This window comes from Lepisosteus platostomus, chromosome 10 (assembly GCF_059453375.1).
Source record: "Lepisosteus platostomus isolate fLepPlt1 chromosome 10, fLepPlt1.hap1, whole genome shotgun sequence".
Taxonomy (NCBI): domain Eukaryota; kingdom Metazoa; phylum Chordata; class Actinopteri; order Semionotiformes; family Lepisosteidae; genus Lepisosteus; species Lepisosteus platostomus.
The window spans coordinates 50261090-50280334 of record NC_142620.1 but is presented as its reverse complement, the minus strand read 5'-3'; the positions used below and the strand labels follow the sequence as shown (position 1 = coordinate 50280334).

Sequence of the window (19245 nt, the reverse complement as noted above, 5' to 3'; positions counted from 1 at the left end):
AAGGATGCCGTCAGGTTCAGAGAGCGTGAAATTGGAGACTCTCTCTTTGGGTCAGCAGGGGAAACGGTCCTGCTTTAAAACTGGGGCCTCCCAGCCCAGAGCAAACGGAACAAAACCGTCAGGGTCCTTTCAATAAAAAAAGGGAAGACGACCGTCCTTTCTCCGAAGCTGCGCTGACGCTACAGGTGTGCGAGCAGGCTACAATAAACGCTTACGCCAAGAGACGCAATGACGCACTGTCAGGCACACACTCACAAAAGATGGGCTCGGCTGCGCGCAACAGGAGACGCGCAGACAGTCCCGAGACAAACGAGCACCTTCGCTCTCGCCTCCTTCCCTGGCGTCACCCCGGCCTGCAAAGAAAACCTTTCCCCGCTGACAAAGGGATTCCCCGGAGCCCCTCTCGAGTCCCCATGGCGACAGTCCCAGGCCCTGGGTGCTTGGGCAGAGAGAAAGAGAGGCGAGGGAGGGCTCGGGAAGCCAGGGAGCGCTGCTCCAGCAGGAGGAATGTGCCAGGCTCGTTAATAAGCTCTCCCTTTGAGTCAACACTTGTGGAACTCCTGAGCTCGCAACCCCACTCCCCCCAGTCCAGGAGTCTCTGGTGCCGCTGGTCAAGTCAGCCGTCTCTCGCAGAAAACCAGTTTATGCAGCGAGTGAGCGACAGCACAGCCTGACCTCTCCGGATTTGCTCTGGACAGCTAACCCTCTGCTCTGCGGGGGCTGTTCAACTTCCTTTCGGTTTCATGAACAAAGATGACAATTTGCCTTTGCCCAGATATGAACAATTATCTTCATCACGTTGAAAGGCAGCTCCTCACGTCTAAGCCAAAACCCAGAGGTGCAAAATCAATTTAGGAGCAAAGTGCAGTGTAATTAAGACTTAATGAAGGAGTTGTTTGCAGATACTGCACATGCATACATACATAATACAATGCACGGTTTTGTTTAATACTACTGCAATCTGACTTATTTGAGGGAGAACACATCTGTATAAAGATTACTGGTAGAAAGTAACTTTCAAAGACTGTGACCTAAATTATATTCCTGATGTGGCATAAATATTACATTTAGAAGTCCTGAGCTTATTTCTTGCAATTAACATAGAGGGAGCGATTATTAGCCCTTTCCAAGTATTTTATATTCTGATCAAACTGCTTCCGTCCGTATAGAATTGTGTGCATGCATTCGTTGCTAAAACTCACAGGCGGCACAAAATGTGGTTTCATTTACATAAATCACTTTTATTAAGTCATCCTTTTCTCTTTTTTTGTAAAAATCACGTACTGTACGTTACAGATACAGTATATAACAGGAAAAAAAAAACTGACCTTAACTTTTACAATTCTTATAAAGTGCACCAGAAATAAAGTCGCACTGTACTGTAAGGCAGCAAGACAGACACGCGTGCTGGGGGAACAGCCTAGAGAGGGAGGGGGGGTTTCCGTACCTGTAGGCTGTGGGCTATGGTTGTCAGGAGGTGGGAGGGTGGGGCACAGTCTCTGTATAAACTGTTCTACTCCTTTACTCACCCTTAAGTGGGCTGAACTGATTTTCAGAAAGTGGCAGCTGAACTACAGGATTCAGGATTGCTGGATTCAGCCCCAGGACTGTCAAGGTAGAAGAGGCAGGGATTCCTAGAGAGCCGACAATGTGGTTGTAGCCCAGTAGGTGGCAGTGTGAAGCAACTGTCTTAATGCCCAGGAACCAACGCACCCTTACCGGGGCTCTGAAAGCTCAGGGACAGGACAGAAATTCCCACAGACGGGACCTTCCAATCCTTTCCAACAGAGTTTTGGTACAACCCCCTCCTTAATTAAATTGAATCAATAATCAATTAATCAAGCAGCCAAAGAGTTAGTTGTTCCAAAATCCAGGAGTGGAATGCACTGAAAGGTCAGGGATTCGACTCCCTCTTCCACCGGGCTCTTTTGGTTGTTTTTTTTTTTTAAGCGTAACCTCCTGTGTTGCCAAACAAGGAGCTGGCGCCACCAGCCTGCATAGGCTGCCCTGCTTATGCCCCCCACGTGAGATTCAGGGGTCTGGCTCTTGTGGCACGCCACACTGTTAGGCCAGACTACCACCCCACCTCTGTAGGGCCGTCTGGTGAGGAACTCACTCCAATTCCTTACCCACCATGTCGGGTTCCACAACCCTACCCACCTTGGCTACTCATCATATACAGTGTACAAAGAAAGGTTAGATAAATTACAACACTTTTTTTTTTACATACAAATATAACTGCTCTCTTTTCTTTTCTCCCAGTTCCCAATTAAATAACTGTTCAGAACAAAATCGATGACTCCGCCAATCATGGCAGCCTCCTTTTCCATCGTTTGGTCCCATCGTTTTCCCCCAGTTGGCACGGCAACAGTGTGGGGGCGGGATTTAAGGCAGGAAGGGGCGGGGCACACATACAGGAGAAGGCGGGGCTCTGTGCTAGACAGAAGTCTGACAAGAAAGCATGTTCCTCTCGGTTTGGTTTAAGATACATAAGGAGTAACTAGACAGTGCTGCTTCGTAACACCGCAGTGACTGCATGGCATTGAATGCACTGTGCTTCAGGACCACCATTTATTGTTTAGTGGAGGATCATACATCTCTCGCTCTATTGAAACTGTAGGATACCTACAGTGCACCAAGCCCGAGTTCACTTTATAAAGAGGCACTGAAGAATAAGTTTCACTTCAACAATTAAGCATTCGTTGAGAGGCACTGAGGTTCTTCAAGAGGAAGGACACGTTGATGCCGAGTTTATCATAAGGTGCAAAATGGATGCTGCCACATCTCGCATGGCTGGTCTTGAGGGTTGCAGAGGATGGATCGAGGGTCCTGAGACAAGTGTTTGCCTCCAGAGGCTCCCTGCTGCCTGCACAGGGCCCCCTGGTGGGTGGAGGTAGTACATTTAGGTCCTTGTAAAGCTGACATGTGCTGCACTGGTAGTGACCCCTTCCCCATTGCCACCGCCTATTGTATCCAATTGCATGCCCTGCCACGGGCCACTCTGATGTCAGGCTCCCAATACTGTTATTTCACATTCCCAGTACACAAGGCAACTGCTGAAGATGCGTCTCCCCAGCTGCATGACCCAGAGGAACAGCGCTAGTTCTAGTGCCATACAGCCAGCCATGTAGATGGGCTGGAAGTGAGCCAGACGCAGCTTTATCCTCTGGATAGACTCCTCTTATCAGGTGCCTTGGTGGGATCAAGTCAACAGGAGAAAGGTCCCTCAGTCCCTCACAGGCTGCCATCCAAACGGGAGGTGGAACTCAAATGGACCCCGCAGAGTGCCACAGAGGACCAAGGAGTCCCTGGTTTTAAATAAATATTACAAGAAAAATACCACAGACATTTGAAATCCCCTGGGTCCTAGTTTAAAGGAGTGCACAGTCTCTTTTCCCCCCGGCAGGACAGGTTCCAAGTCTCACCTCCACAGAGGCTGAGTCGGCATGCGGGGGGTCTTTCCCAGCCGGGCCCCTGGGCTCCTGGGGCTGCTGGGATCACAGTGCTTTGCCGCCTTTGCCGGAGCTGCTGGAGCAGGAGCTCGAATTCTGGTGTCAGCGGTGGGATTTGGGATCAAGCGGGACGGGGGGAGGAGGTTGCTGGACGGCTCCGTACCCCCCGGCAACCGCCTGGACACCCGGAGCAGGGAACCACGGATGAACGCCCCCGGTCCTGCAGTGCCCGGCTTGTCCTTCTCCTGCCTGGGTCGGTCCGCCGGCCGCCGCGGGGTGGGAATCGTTTTGCCGGCCGCCTCCGTGGTGCCCCTGGGCGGGTCCCGTTTCTCCCGGAAGCTGCCGGGACGTTTGCTTTCTGTAAGGGGGGCAGCCGAGGTTGGGCGGTTAGGCAGCGTCGAGCGCAGAGCCCCTCCCCGGGAGAGGGGCAGGCGAGACACCTTCGGGGCCGCTGCCTCCTCTGGCACAGGCGTCTCTGGCTTGGCAGCTCCGGGCACCTTCCCCCTGGGAATACCTGTGCTGGTGCCATTCCCACTCTTTTCTCTGAGCCCTTTCCTCAGAGCCACCTCTCTAGTCCTCTCTCTGGCCAACTCTTTTCCTTTTCTCCCACTCTCTCCCAATTCCTTTGTCGGGGCCGCACTGCCTCCCCTTTCCAAGGCCTCCCACCCGCCCGCAGCCCTGCTCTCCGCCTCTCTCTCCCGGTGCCACTTGGAACAGTGCGCGGGTGCGGGTCTGGGCAGCGGGGTGGACAGACTCTCGTAAGACCTCAGCCCGCGTACCAGCGTGTGGCACTCGACCGTCTCCCCTACTCTGGGGTACGGAGCGTGGGGGCGCCCCTTCTCCGGCGGGGGCTGCTGCACCAGCTGTGGTACCAGCTGTTCTGGCTTCTCCGGCAGCAGGGGCTCCGGCTCCAGGTCCAGCGCTTTGATTTGGGCGGTCTCCGTGTCGGGTGTAGCGCTTGCGCCCGGAATGCCGACGCCGCGGCCGTCCGGCTGGCTCAACGGCGTCTCCGTCACGGCGAGGCGCTCCGGGGACGGCACGGGCTCCGGGCTCTGCGCCGTCCCAACGGCCATGTCCTGGGCGGACAGCGGCCGCTCCGAGGTCGAGGAGCGGCCGGGCTGCCGCGGCTCTCTCCGCCGCAGGCTCCGGCGGCTCCAGGAGTTGCGCAGGTTGCGCTCCAGCGTGCGCTCCAGCTCGTCGCCCTCCCCGTCCCCCGCCTCCAGGGCCGTGCAGGTGGAAATGGAGCGCCGTTTCTCCGCGCTGTCCCTCTCGCGTTGAGCCCGCCTCCGCTCCTGCGCCTCCCGCTGTGCGTTCTCCTGCCACCGAGGGGAGGGGGGGGGGGGGGGAGAGTTTCAGAGAGCGTTCCGCGCGGCAGGGGACCGCAAGAGCGACGCGAAGAGAAAGCGGCGCACGGGGCCCAGAGGCCCGCGCGGAGTCGATACCCACTTGGACAGCTCGCTGGAAGCGCTGACAGAAGCTCTGGAAGACCCTGCAGGCCTCCTCCAGCTTGAAAGTGTCGTCGTCCTCGCAGAAGAACTCCACTAGGGCCTGTCTGGCCTCCCGCATGGCCTGCGCCTCCCCCTGCGCCTCCCCCAGCCGTGCCTGCGCCTCCTAAGAGAGAGAGGAAAATGGGCACCCTGTTTCACCTGCACCTGACCCTGCTCCAGAACCTCATCACTGTTACTAATCTGCTCGGCTGGCACTTTTCTCCAAAGCGATTTACATTTGCATCAATTTACACTGCTGGTGACTGTCCTGCGGCACTCTCATTTGGCAAATGACACACGCGCGCGCATGCAACAGCAGTGCCGCACTGGGGTTTGAACCCACAGCCAGACAGCAGTGCCTCACTGGGGTTTGAACCCACAGCCAGACAGCAGTGCCTCACTGGGGTTTGAACCCACAGCCAGACAGCAGTGCCTCACTGGGGTTTGAACCCACAGCCAGACAGCAGTGCCTCACTGGGGTTTGAACCCACAGCCAGACAGCAGTGCCTCACTGGGGTTTGAACCCACAGCCAGACAGCAGTGCCTCACTGGGGTTTGAACCCACAGCCAGACAGCAGTGCCTCACTGGGGTTTGAACCCACAGCCAGACAGCAGTGCCTCACTGGGGTTTGAACCCACAGCCAGACAGCAGTGCCTCACTGGGGTTTGAACCCACAGCCAGACAGCAGTGCCTCACTGGGGTTTGAACCCACAGCCAGACAGCAGTGCCGCACTGGGGTTTGAACCCACAGCCAGACAGCAGTGCCGCACTGGGGTTTGAACCCACAGCCAGACAGCAGTGCCGCACTGGGGTTTGAACCCACAGCCAGACAGCAGTGCCTCACTGGGGTTTGAACCCACAGCCAGAACCCTACCTGCTGCTCCACACAGCGGAGACCATGACAAAATTGTAATGGATTTCAACCCTTAAAAGAGAAATCCTCTTTTTTTTTTAGCGGCAGCCTGCTAGCGCTAAAGTGCTAAGTACACCCCAGTAATCTCCATTGACCCCATGTGGCGGGGTGGTGGGGGGGGCGAAGGAGAGGGACACCCACCTCCAGGAAAGGCAGGGTCTGCTGCCTGAGCTCCGCCTCGGCGTCCGTCTCCACAGCCGCCCGCAGGCCAGCGACTCGGCCCTGGAGCCTCAGCAGGTCCTCGTGCGCCACGTCCTCGGACAGCCTGGGTAGAAGAGGCGGGGTGTGAAAATGCGGCCATCACCTGTCTGCTCACTGCCCACCCCCCCCAAAAAATCCTGCTTCTGTCCACAGCTCTGTTATTGTTCCTGCACCGCGGGCCTAATGATCAAACTTGGCTTGCAGAGGGCCGGGCCGGGCCCAAACCTTGTGGCCCGATTGACCCGCTACGTCTGTTCGCCTCTGCTCGGCCGGTGAGCCTGGGCTAGAGCTCTACAGCAACAAGCGCCAGTCTGGCAGGGCAGAAGAGGTCTGTAAATAATGCATGTATTTATGTCATTCACGTATATATGCAATTTCATGCAGGACTCATTCTCTAAATTATTCAACTGTTTTCCTGGGGTTCTTGTCAACTGTGACGGGAGAGTAAGCAGAGGCTGTTCTGTGCCTCCTGGAGACAGACTACCATCGGGGGACAGAGGCCAGGCCACCAGCAGGCAGGAGAGGAGGAGGAGGAGGATGTAAGGGTGCAGGAACAAAGGCAGTGTGCTGGGGGGGGGGTGTTGTTTGAGAGCCCAGAGTGACAAAGGGACACAAAGCCGGCTTCCTGCTCACACCCGCCAAAAACCGCACTGTTGGGAAAACTGCTTCACAGAATATATTTCCACCTGAGCCGGGTCAGGTGCCGCTCCTGTGATTAAATATACTTTCGGGAGTCCACTGGCTGTTCAGTTTATGTTATTTTTTTCCCCTTGACTTCCTTAGCTCAACTGGCGCCTCTCGGCTTCGGGGGCGTGCGCACTTCCTTTGTTTGTAGCTGTTCACACGTAGATAAGTGACGTTTATCTAGCGGCAAGGCTGGGGGCGCTGGGAGCTGTTTACTGCCACACGCCTCAATGACACGGCCGTCGACACGGTCTCAGTCACGCTTGCCCTCCCGGAGGACAGGAGTGTGTCTCTCTCTGACCAAATGTGGACCAGCTGGCGTGCTGCTGTGGTTTTGGTGGGGGAATAGTTTTCAGCAAACTGGCTGGATGGATCTGTTTGGGTAACCAATTGTTTTTCCCCATACCTGTAAGAGTTAACAAGTCCTTGTCTGCAAATCATACCTACATACCAATCGGGCTACTTTCAGCCCTGTGTAGGATCTGGGCTGTGTGACATCCAGCAGGGGGCAGAACTCACCTGGAAGCAAGGCTCACGTGCTTCAGCCTGCTGGGGAAAGACAACAGCCCCTGGTCTTTCTTCTCCGCTTCCTAGGGAATGAGGAAGAGTGAGAGTGAGAAAAAGAGAAGAAATAAAGAGACTGAGAGAAAGAAAACACTTAACACCCACTCCTTCCTCCTTATCAGGACTAACACTGTCCCAACCATACACAGCACATTCAAGGGACTTGGGCTTGCAACAGAGGCCAGTCCTCTCATTCATTCAGACTGTGTGAAGTCAGAACCGTTTGACCGCACTGAAGTCTCAACGGGTTTGTACCCAGTGAAGAGAATGGATAAGCAAAATGCAGGCTTCTGAACTTTCTGGCCGGTAGTGCCCCCCCACAAGCAGGATATAATTCCATGTTTGACAACGTGAATTCTATCACTAACGGACCCAGCCCAGCTCAGCCAAGGAAAGTCCAGTTTCATCCATTCTGGCCCAGATCACTGCACAAACAGCCCTGCCCCCTCCCTGGTCTTACTATGGCCACGAAGTGCAGCAGGTTCATGCCCGGCTTGTTCGCTTTGGTGTCGGCCAGTCTGAGCAGAGAGGCAATGCGGAATCCGGCCGCGTTGCCAGCGTACCCACCCTGGGGGGGGGAGACAGAGACAAACTGGAGGTCAGAGTCAAACCCGACAATGCTACCCGATTTTATTTAGAAGCCTTTCCAACAACCCCAAAGCACCGTGCCAGATGTGCGACAGGAGAAAAGAAGAGCAAGGTCAACCCAATAAAACAAAATTCTACATCAAGTGCTACAGGCTGCATACACTTTCCTTTCTCTCACGCAGATAATGAGGGCCTTTCTCCAGGCCTGTGAGTTTACAGTAAAACGAACACACAATAACGAGACCGGCTGTAGGACAGACCTGCCCCCACATCAGGGTACACGCACACGGCTGACACGAGGCCTCGTACGAAAAAAGCTCATTACACAAACACCGCCCCCCCCACCTGCCGTGATCCGACCCTACAAAATCCGGAGCAGAAAGACAGGCGGGCGGACGGGGGACAAACAGAGAAACGGCAAGAGACTCACAGCGTTCATGTAGTTCCCAGCCTTGAGGACCAGCCGCAGGATGGAGTGCAGCTCCGGACAGCTGAGCAGCTCTGAATAGCGGAGGAGCGGTAGAGAGCAAAGAGGAGGGGAGTTAGGGAGAGGCTGCCTTCGGCTCTGGCTATGTATTTACAAAACTATTCTGCACTGCATTATACTAAATTCCTCCACTGCAAAACACAGCCTGATAAAGACATTGGCTGATGCACTTCAGTGTCATAGAACGTGTTAGTAATACACTTCTATTACATGAATACAATAATAGTATTGAGCAATGATAAGATTACTGTGCTGCAGGGCGGTCTGCGCACCAACGCCAGGGTTCGGTAGCCGTTTTGGAGAACGCTCAGCCGTTCCGGCCGTGGTCATTAAAAACGGACGCCAGGATATTTCAGTTCTAGTCCCCCCACAAGCTCTCACCCTGGGCCGCCTCCCGGAGCGTGCGGGCCGCGTCACACAGAGAGGTCAGAGCCGGGTCAAACTCTTCCCGGAGGATCAGCGTGTCCAGCCTCAGACGGAAACTGGAGGGAGAGAGAGAGGAAGAGAGAGTCTGAACGGGGCAGCAGGGAAGAGTTAGGGGGGGGGGGTGATACACTGCATTTGTATATTGAATGCAAGAGGTATTTGGGTTAAAACACGGTGAGTCAGTACACAGGGAGGCCACAGACTGATACGGTGCTTTGCAGCGCGACAGCAATAGGGAGAGCCAGCGAGCGTGGGAGAGACGCTCAATATCCGCACAGCTCACACAGCTGGCAAAGGGGGTCGCTGGATGTGTCACAGGCTGACTGAATCACTCTCTCTCCCCCCTGAGTCACATAGCCACAACAACCTCTTACAGGAGGCGGGGGACCGGGGTTATAGCGCACTGGGTTGGCACTGAGCTAATGGGACTGGGGCACAGGATGGGAAACGGGGGGAGAGAAGAGTCTCACCTGGGCACCTCCACTACCAGCAGCATGAACAAGTCGGGCTCCCCCAGCTTACTGCGATCGCCCTGGAAAGACCGTAACCTTTTCTCCTGCAGGACAGAAAGAACATCTCGGTAATTGCGCCCAGGACAGAGAAAACAAACACAGACACGGGCCACCAACTGGAACGAGACCCCCGCTACACAGGGCCATTCCAGGTCCTAATACCCACAGAGCCAGGTGCCAGATGCTCTATTGCCATCTTACCCACAGCCGATTTTCACAGACTGTTAACTTTACTAAGCCAGCAGTGCAATTTGTTCAAGAACCTAACGCCCAGGCAGCTGGGGACAGGGCTCAGTTGTATGCTCGAAGTTGTATGGAATCCAACACAGATGGCACAGGGGCAAATGGACAGTAGAAAAAGAGAAAAGGAAGCTCCTTCATACCTCTTCCGTGTCAGGAAGCAACTTGCTGAGCTCATTCAGTCTCTCTGCTCCGTAGTTCTGCCCTGAGCCCTGCCTGATGTCCTCTATGATCTCTCCCGCCGCCCTGCAGGGGCAAAACACAATCAGTGCACCCTGATATACACACAGCGCTTATCACTTCCAGGGCAGCCTTATCTCCCCACCAGGGGCAGAATTATCGGGGAGGGGTTGGATTACAGCCCCATGACGCCAGGCTGGCGACAGAGAGGGAGAAAGGGACAAGGAGCAAACACAGATCTCCTGGGAAGTCACCCTGAAATGCACAGACACAGGGAGAGAGAGAGAGAGAGAAATCTGGAACCCAACACAAAGCCAGTCTCTTATACATCCACCACCACCCTGCGTCTCTCTCTCCATCCCTCTCCCTCTCCTGTTCTGCGTTCAGCCCAGACGTGAGCCCTCTGTTCGTGTTTCAGGCTTGCGTGCTGATGAGACTGCCTCTGGGCCTCTGAATCGCTTGCATGTGTCACGCAGAACAAACCCTCTCATCTCCCAGGTGACCAGCCCGGGAGGCAAAAGGCAGGCGTGAGTAAGATCATCAAAGGCAGAGAGGTCGTTGGGCAGCTGTTTGTGCGGGGGCTCTGCAAGGCACCGTCTCATTCAAATGCAAAGTTGCATTCACTCATGGCCATGGCCAAACACCTTGTGCACATGCAGGCATTTCTAATTTCAGTGTGAAACTCACCTAGAATTATTTGCAAGACAAAAAGAAAGCAGCCCTTGCAATTGAGAGAAGGCGTACAGCAGGCTCAGTGACTATGGACAGCACCCCTCCCCCCTTCCCTCACACTTTGAGGGTTACAGCCTCAAGTCCCACACCTCGCAACTCCATAAAGTGCCAGACGCACAAAGGAAGGGGCAACAAGAACATAAACTGCCTCCCCACCCACGTTTCTACATGAAAGTGAAAGAAGTGCTGAGCCAGTTCAGGGTTCAGAGCAGGTGTCACCTCTGCCCCCTTTAACCCTTAACTGACAGGGCCGGCTGCTCAGACAGGAAGCAGGATCATCTGGGCAACGCGCACCTGTCTCCACCCCTCCTCCTCCTCCTGCTGCTCTTCTCCCTGTGACAGGACCCCAGGAAGACTCGGACCACCCACACACCACCAAAAACCCAGCGCCCTCCACCCCTCGGCCCACTGGGGGCCATCGCCTTGGGGAAACCTGGCTCGAACCCTAGATCGCAGAGCTCAACCTGCACATTGGAGCTCGGCTTTATATATCAGGAGGCTCATTATATTTGTATCTGCTTTGTCCGGACCACCATTTAGGCTACATCAGTGCCCGTCTCTCAGGACGGATCAAATGCTCCCAGCAGGAGGGAGAAGAGCACTGCCTACACCCCAAGAGTCATCATGACACAGCATTAACGTTCTTCAGGCTAGATCATTCAACCAATCCCACTCACCTCTTGAAGTGCCGTAAGAAAATCCCCACGTTCATACTGCGTTTGGCGTCCAAGAGAGAGACCTGCAGAGACAAGACGGGAGTCAGGGGGGATGCTGGAGAACTTGGCTCCAGAGCGATTCCCGAATGTGCAAGGTTCAGTCATGCATTCGATGGCACCGCAAACCACAGCTAAAGCACTGAAATGTTGTGCAGGAGATTGGGCTCTACTCCACGCCAGTAAACAGATCAGTTCTGATACTTGGGGGTGTGGCACCCCAGCAGGAGAAGAGCAAGATGCCCCCTTTAACCTGCAATGTGCTTTGGGATGCTCCCTGTCCTGCATCAATAACAGTCCATAGATCTAGAATTCCGATTCATGGGATTAAGGCATAGGTAACTGTCATGCCCGTCAGTACAGAAGTAAGGTGTAACACTCCCAGGAGCTAGTGGGATGCACGCTCAACACAAGACCTTTCCCCTCCCCCTCACAGAAACAGGGGCCTGCCACTCTCGATCATCTTCCCTCTCCCCCTTCCACCCTCCGTCTGCATCTCCCACCTCCACCCCGCACTCGGCTCTCTCACAATCACATTCAAGCTGCTTCCCTGCCCAGACCGACCGCAGGATTGCCTAATCAGCTCGCTTTGAGAAACGTTTATGCAAATATTAAAACAACAACACCATGCTTTGTTCTCTCCTGCCAGTCTATCTACCGCCTCCCAGCCCTTTCCTCCTCCAGCTTAGGATCAGGGACAAGCAGTGCAGCTCCATCTGTAACCTCCATCCAGGGCTCTCCCCAGCTCAGCACCTACACAGATACTCACTCACACCTCTCCCTTCTTCTTCTCCATCTTTTAAGCCACATTTTACCATCAGCTGTAGAGTAGTAGCAAAGTGGAGGAGTTTATTGCCATATGTACGTGTGCATTGGAATTGTTATTTGTGCCTCTCAAGACAATCAAAGTACAACAGACAACACCACCCAATGCAGATAGTACATTGCAAACATAATAAATAATAACAACTAGAGTAGTTCTTTAGAAGTGGCAAAGAAACTGCCGATGCCCAGTGATCCACCTTGAGTGCGCTGAGCACTGGAAATCCCTGCAGGTCAGGCCCTAGGGGAAATTCTCTAGGGAGGCTGACGGAGGGAATCCCCAGCTGGGTTGCGTGTGTGGGGGGGATACTAGGGTCAGAGTCCAGAACGCACAGGGTCACCTGGACACACGCAGGCCCTACTGCAAGTGTATTACTGACACACACACACACACACACACACACACACACACACACACACACACACACACACTCAGCTCAACCCTCAGGAATGCACAGAAAGGCAGACGACGCTGCTCTGAAATTGCTAATCGTGAGTCAGAACCACCAGCTCACCGAGCATTCCCTGCGCTGCGCGCCAGTCAGCGAACCTCAAACTCGCAACAGCTGGCCTCACATCGCTGCGGAAGAGTCACCCTCGCTTTGAAGTCGGTGGCGGCCAGCTCAGAACAGGGAGTGCTCCCCGTCCCATAGAAGCACTTATTCTTGACAGCACAGACTTTACTGAACATATTGAAATGATTCTGAACTGAGAGCTGATGTGTGGGGAGCGTTCTGGCGCACTATGGCTGCCGTCGCATCATCCAGGTGGATGCTGCACACTGGTGGTGGTGGAGGGGAGTCCCCATTAGCTGTAAATGTTTTGAGAGGTTTTTGAGTGAATTTGTCTTCGGTTTGGAATGGGGCGGAAATTTCCCCCTGAGAAACAATGGAATTCTTATTTCCGAACAGATTTTCAGGAAATAATTAGGTTCGGATACCGGGGTGTGAGTGTAATTGAAAGTGCTGTACAGACTGGATATTGAGACAAGTCTCGGAATAATCGCTGGGCATCACTCGCACACGGGGTCTCGGGGGGAAAGGTGGTTTGGCGTCGGGGTCTCGGGGGTGAAACCGGCTCGGCGTCGGGGTCTCGGGGGTGAAAGCCGGCTCGACGTCGCCTCACCTTCTCCAGGCCGGGGTCCTGGGGCCGGCTGCACAGGCTGCGCCGGATGGCGGCCGACCTCTCCAGGGACAGGGCGTCCTTCCTCCCGAAGAGCTCGTCCAACGAGCTGAGGTCGATGGGGAAGTCGTCGTCGGCCCCCGGCGCCCCGCTCCACACGCTGCGCCGCCCCTCCACGCGCTCCCTCGGGATGAGCTCCCAGTTCAGGTTGCGCAGCTTGGACCGCTGGATCGAGTCCAGGCGGGACAGGGGGGTCCCGGGAGTGGGAGGGGGAGGCGGCGGCGGAGGGGGGGGCGGGGGCGGAGGGGGGGGTGGGGGCACCGGGGGTTCCGGCAGGGACTCCATGATCGTCACGGCGACCGGAAGCTGGGCGCACAGGCCGCCCGCGGAGACTCCATGAAAGAGGCTCTCTTTGCTGCCGACGGTAACATTGATCAGCATGGCGGCTGGCGCTGGTGGCTGCCTCTCATCGCTTCGCTCTGCCGACACGGCCCAGATCGCTCCACCCTTATCCGTCGCGCGCTCTCCTGTTCACGGTTCAGTCAGGGTGCCCCTCTCTGCTGCTGCAAAGGCCTGCCGGTGCTGTTCTGAAGAGGAAAGGCAGAAGAAACGCACCTCAGTGACCACATGGAGCAGCGCGGACAGCCCATAAGCGAAAGGATGACAGAGAAGACACTGCACGTCCGACATATTGATATCACGGATGGCATGGTGGCACACTGGATAGCACTGCTGTCTCGCAGGAGCTGGGGTCCTGGGGTTCAACTCCAGACCTGGGGTGCTATCTGCGTGGGGCCTGCATGGTCTCCCCATGTGAGCATAGGTTTCCCCCCAGTGCACCGTTTTCCTCCCTCAGTCCAAAGACAGTAGGTTAATTCGCTTCTGGGAAAACTGGTCCTGGTGTGAGTGTGTGCATCTGTGCCCTGTGATGGACTGGTGTCCCGCGCAGGGGGTACCCTGTCTTGCCTCTGCTCACCCTCTGTGTCGCTGTACTGGATAAATCGTTTCGAAATGGATGGTTATCCTTGACATCTCGCACATTTCAAGCACCTGCCCGTGGAAATAATGGTACAAATCTGAACGAAGCACCTCCTGGCACGAGGCCCGTACATGCCTCGACAGCAGTAATTCCACCTAGAGAGCACCGAGTCAGATTTCCAGCTCTGCGCAACGCTCAGGCGCGGCACCAAACCCGCGCTTGGCTCCCGTCCTTGAGGCTGGGATAAGGGGCTGCAGCAAACGGACACGAGGAAAAACCGCGCTCAAAGGCGAGCGAACTGAGAAGCTTCCCCCCTCACGCTCCGCTCGACGAACGCGCGCCCGTAGACAGCGCCCGCTCTCCGAGGATTACACCTTCTTCCCCGAGAATAGCTGCCAGCCCCTGCCCTCCTGCGCATCCGCCCACCATTCATGAGAAAGATTTAAGTCAATATAAATAAACCCAGACAGGGCCTGTGGCTACAGGCCTGCGATATCCACGGTAACAGGGCGCCCTTCGCTGGAAAAGGCGTGACGAGGAAGAGGGGACACGAAGACCGAGATCCACTCTCCTGACAGAGACGCCACCCTGCCCCCCCCCCCCTCCTCCTCCTTGTCTGTGAGGCTCAGGCCTGCCCGGCCCTGCCTGCCCGGGTCCAATTACAGGCCTCCACACTCCTCCACACTGTCTGTCTGCACAGGCAGCGAGCTCATTACACCAGCTCCCTTCCCAGTAATTAGGGCTTCTCAAGTCGACATGAGAGAAAACACTCTCAGCGCTTCTGAGAACAAGCAGCCGGGCTGGAGAAGGGAAAGGGAAGAGGGGATGAGTGTCTCCCACTGGCAGGAGGAAGAGTGACCTCAACACAACTGGGCTTTTTAAAAAGAAATAAAATACTTCAGTGAGCAACGCAGGCTGCAGACAGGACAGCAAGGGCTAAAAAACCCGAAATACAACCAACACAATTTCTATGGTACATGACAGCCATGATAAGTCATGTTAAGTCAGAAAGGTCTGAGAAACTGGAGAATTCTCATTTGTACTGCAGGGCCTTTACTGGAGCAAAGTGCAGCAGAACATTTTGCTCAAGGGCGCAACAGCAGCGTCTCACGTGGGTTTTGAACCCAGGACCCTCTGGTCCAGAGCCCTCACCAATAACACACACTACTGTCAAGTTCCCGCCTCTGCCACGCCAGCATCCGGCTCGATGGAAGTACACCTGCTTCAGATAAAAAAATAAATAAAAGGAATCCTAACTCCTTCTCTCCTACGTACAAAACAAAGAATGAACAAATCTGGTTTTATAAAAGCTGGAGGTGACCCAGAATCGGAGGGGGTCTGAGCGCAGTATACACTGAAATAAGCCACAGTTATCCACCGGCCCTGGCTAGCCCGGCGCGCTCAACTCCTCGCCCGCTCCGCCAAAGCAAATAACGAAAAAAAAAGCCGTACTCGTATCGTGCGTTTTGCTACTGTATACCGGCATATTACCTCAGCCTTTTTTTTTTTAGCCTCGTAAAATTACCGGGTTTAAGGAGAAAAAAAAGACACCTTTCGAACGACGGGAGACCCATCCTGAATTGGTTGCTAGGAGCTTAAAAAGCCCAGACTGTGGCCCGTTTCTGAAGGCCGCTCAGATGGGTTCAAAGTTGGGGCAGCCCAGACCAAACCTTCGGGCCCACTTGTACTGTACCGCCGGAGGCTCGGGGAAAACTCACCAGCAACAGGGCGCAACAAGTTTAGCGGTAAAGCCAACACACACGGTAATGTCTACAAGTCTGTGTGCTTTTTTATCTTTGTTGTTGCCTTCGCCGCAAAATTATACGTTAAAAGTCCGGTCCAGTCTTCAATCCTAGCGTGGTTTATTATATTAAACAATAATAACTCAAGTGCCAAGTAATTAAATGCCGTAATTAAATACCCCCCCGCACTCATACACCGTGTGAAAGTCCCCTTGTCGCCCGGCCGTTGGAGCAAGTTGAACAGTACAGTGTCCCCAGGAAGAGCCGCTGCCGTCTTTATTGTTGAGTTTCGACAATATAAAATCTCTGGGGCTTTCCTGTCGGAGAAACACCCACCGATAAAACTGCGGTCAAACCCACGACCCCACAACCAGGTCACTGTATTACAATAACTGCGCAGTCGACAGACTCTCCTTTCATCCACTGGAGCTTCTGCCTCAGCGCTACTGTTTAACGTCGGGACGGGGGCCGAGACTTTCACTGGTATTGTAAGGGGGCAAAACACATCACAACTCTCTGGATTTTAAACTCCAGTCGAAGTCCCACTTTCAGATCTTTTGAGAAATTTTACACAATGCATCTTTTTTTTAAAAGAAAAGATTCGGAAAGCACTATCCCCATTCGGGCGTTAGAATCACCTCTGATGTAGTTCGGATATTTTCCCCCCTTTTCGAAAAAAAGGGGGGAACCCCCCCCCCCAACGACGTTAAACGGGCATCGACATAATTCTATAAACTTGCGAAAATATTGCTCTTTGAGCCTCCCTTTAAGAAAACATTTCGTTACGGTGCAGATTTTTTAAAGCCATGTCGAAAACTGTCTTTGAATGACTAGTCAACGAAGACTTACGTATGGCTGGGAAAAAAAAAACACAGTCGCGCTTTCCAACACAAGTCCCAACACAAGTGACTGAATTGTTCTATGCACCGTAAAAAGCAAACCCTCACAACAGCTCTGGATATACTTTTTTTTACCATTTCGTTCAGAAACGGATTGTTGCGCAATTCCCTTTTAATTGGCACCTTATTATGTAATGCTATAGAACTAAATTCGCAGAACACCACAAAAGCGATTGCTTGATGAGCAGTCATTATCAACGCTGCGATGACTAATTGCCGGCCCCATGGGCGAGAAACATTCTGCATGTGCCGAGAATACCATGTACAGGTCTTCTCGCTCATCATCCACATCGCAGGTAGACGCCTCTGGATCCGAAGCGGTGTCCCAAGAACGTTTCGATATTTTTCCTAGGCGGATTATCTCTTATCAGCAGCGCAAACACTTGAGAAATCGGTGTTCACATTCTCGTAATCTTATTTACCGACACCTCTCTCTGCCTCAATCCTTACAACTCTTATCTCCAGCCGCCGCCGCAAGAGGACGGCCTCCCCGCCCACGGCACCGCGGGGTCAAAATCTGTTGTGTGTCCCCCTTTTTTAAAAGCGACGCAAATGAAGAACAAAACTTTCTTGGAACTCTCCTTTACTACAGCTGGTAACCCGCATCACCCGTCGTCTCAATTAGCTGCAGGACTCATGTGAATAGATCTTTGCGGGTCATGTACCGGGCACCTTTTCCTCATGATTAAAGTAAGGGGAGTGCGTGCGTGCACGCCCCACATTTTTTGAGGGTGTGCGGGGCGAGGAGTCGCGGTACCCCCAGCTGAGACCCACAAAAGACTCGCGTCTGCACCCCTTTTAACGGCACTGGGAACTCGGTCTGCTTGCGGACCAAAGAAGCCTTCATCTCCAATTGTCCAACTTCTACCATAATCATAACTGTTTCATAAACCCATCAGTCAGAGGATCCCGGCTCCTGTCGATTATATTACAGCAACAAAATCGCCACCAGTAGTGACCTGGGTAGCCGGCGGTGGTCTGTCAGGTGGAATCGCGATGCCAAGCAGTGACTTAAACAAATGAGAACCGGACCACCGAATCTGCAAGACCGTTCACGCCACGGAGAGATACTGCACCCACGAAAAGCAACATTGGATGTTAAGTGTGGTGTTTTTAACACAACCTCACCTGTATTTTTTTTAATGAAATGCAAAGGGTCTCGACAAGCTCTCCCTCTTCCGATTTAAAAAAGAGGATCCACTCACATCGCGTTGTGTCGGTATTTCTGTCGTACTCCACTTACTTTCAGTAGCTGACGGATATTATCCATGAAAAGCGGAGGCTGCGGATAGTGCCATTGGGGGTGTCTGCACGAACCTCCCTCCCTCCCTCTCACTCTCGTACTAAGCCCGCACGCCCGCTCTTCGAAACTTTTTCACCAACTTCGAGCTCGGAGTGCGCCTGCGCGTCATCCTCGACTCCAGCAATTTAAAGGAACAGGGACGCGTTCCTCCGGACGGAGCCTGGTTATTTTTCCTTCGGACGACCAAGGACTGATTGGCAAGCAGGACACAATCTGCAGAGCTGTCTTTCTTATTCGTCCCACGCCCGAGTCCTTAGCGAGGTAGACGATACGCCTTGTAAAATCTTATCTTGCTTGTGGCTGCAGCCGCAGTCCTATCCTTGGCGAAGGTTTGGCACACCTGGACAGCGGTCGAGGTGCAGACTGTCCAGTGAGGGCAGATTGCATGCACGTGGCTCCTGGTACAACAAAAACATGCCAGCTGAACGGCTTCTGGACTGGTCGAGGATTTTTCTTCTTAAACAGAATACGGCTCTGGCTGCCTACACTCCCTCGCGAGTGCCTGGGTGGCAAGGGATCGTGGGGGCTGTAATCAACTTAATCTGCCAGGCAGATCTGCCTTTGCCCCAGTTCCCACAGAACTCTGCGAAAAACGTGGCCACCGACTTCAGATCCTTCGAGGAGCTCTGAATCGGCTCCTGCTCTCCGGAGCTCCCCCACCAGACCCGTGACCCCGACTTCCGGAGGAACGAGAGAACGGGAACTGGTTACAGGCAAGGAGGCCTTGTGGTCCATCCAGCACAGCGCTAGTAGCGAATCGCTCGGGGGGTCTTACCCAGGACGGTCTTGAAAGAAGCCCGGGTGTCAGCTTGGACGATGTGCCTTTGATGCTTGCTCCATGCCCCCCTCATCCCTCTGTGCACGTCTTTTAAATGCACTTCCCTGTACTTTCCACCTGTGTTGACTTGTTTATTTTTCGCTGGAGTTTAACACACAGAAGATCAACTCTTTCGACACTGCATTGACCTTATATCTTTGCTGCAAGAGGGAGTTTCCAATGGGCCGCTTAGCGGCACCAAAAAGAAAATTCCATATGCACAGCTAGAACTGTCCTGAAGGAGGTGAAACCCATTTGTAAAAACCTGTGTTTTCTCCTTTCAAGTGGACCAGAGAGATGCCCCCACCTCTCTCTCTCTGATCCAAGCCAGTGCATGGGAGCAGATGAGGCCAGACCTGGCAGCACTGTATCTCCCAGGAC

The 19245-nt window shown here is 54.0% G+C and overlaps 1 protein-coding gene across 3 annotated transcripts; it reads right to left on the bottom strand.

Moving 5' to 3' along the window:
* Positions 1-1220: 1220 nt before the first annotated feature.
* Positions 1221-18144, bottom strand: fhdc2 (FH2 domain containing 2). 3 transcript variants are annotated; one of them, XM_088596953.1, is made up of 12 exons: positions 17873-18144; positions 13128-13711; positions 11145-11206; positions 9699-9801; positions 9274-9359; positions 8759-8859; positions 8321-8391; positions 7763-7870; positions 7258-7328; positions 5995-6118; positions 4899-5063; positions 1221-4768 (listed from the first exon to the last, which is right to left on the bottom strand). In XM_088596953.1, exons 2-12 carry the CDS (start codon positions 13563-13565, stop codon positions 3422-3424), a joined length of 2676 nt encoding a protein of 891 aa, XP_088453079.1. In that variant the 5' UTR covers positions 13566-13711; positions 17873-18144; the 3' UTR covers positions 1221-3421. The 3 variants fall into 3 exon arrangements, with proteins under 3 accessions (XP_088453079.1, XP_088453078.1, XP_088453080.1); XM_088596952.1 differs by having other exon boundaries at positions 17988-18144; XM_088596954.1 differs by having other exon boundaries at positions 13128-13706; positions 17988-18144.
* Between the last annotated feature and the right edge of the window lie 1101 nt (positions 18145-19245).

Coding starts and splice junctions, on each gene's coding strand:
- fhdc2 (XM_088596953.1), bottom strand. CDS start 13,565: ATGCTGATCAATGTTACCGTCGGCAGCAAAGAGAGCCTCTTTCATGGA. Junction 9,802..11,144: donor TTCTTACGGCACTTCAAGAG/GTGAGTGGGATT, acceptor TTGCCCCTGCAG/GGCGGCGGGAGAGATCATAG. Junction 5,064..5,994: donor AGACCCTGCCTTTCCTGGAG/GTGGGTGTCCCT, acceptor TCTCTCTCTTAG/GAGGCGCAGGCACGGCTGGG.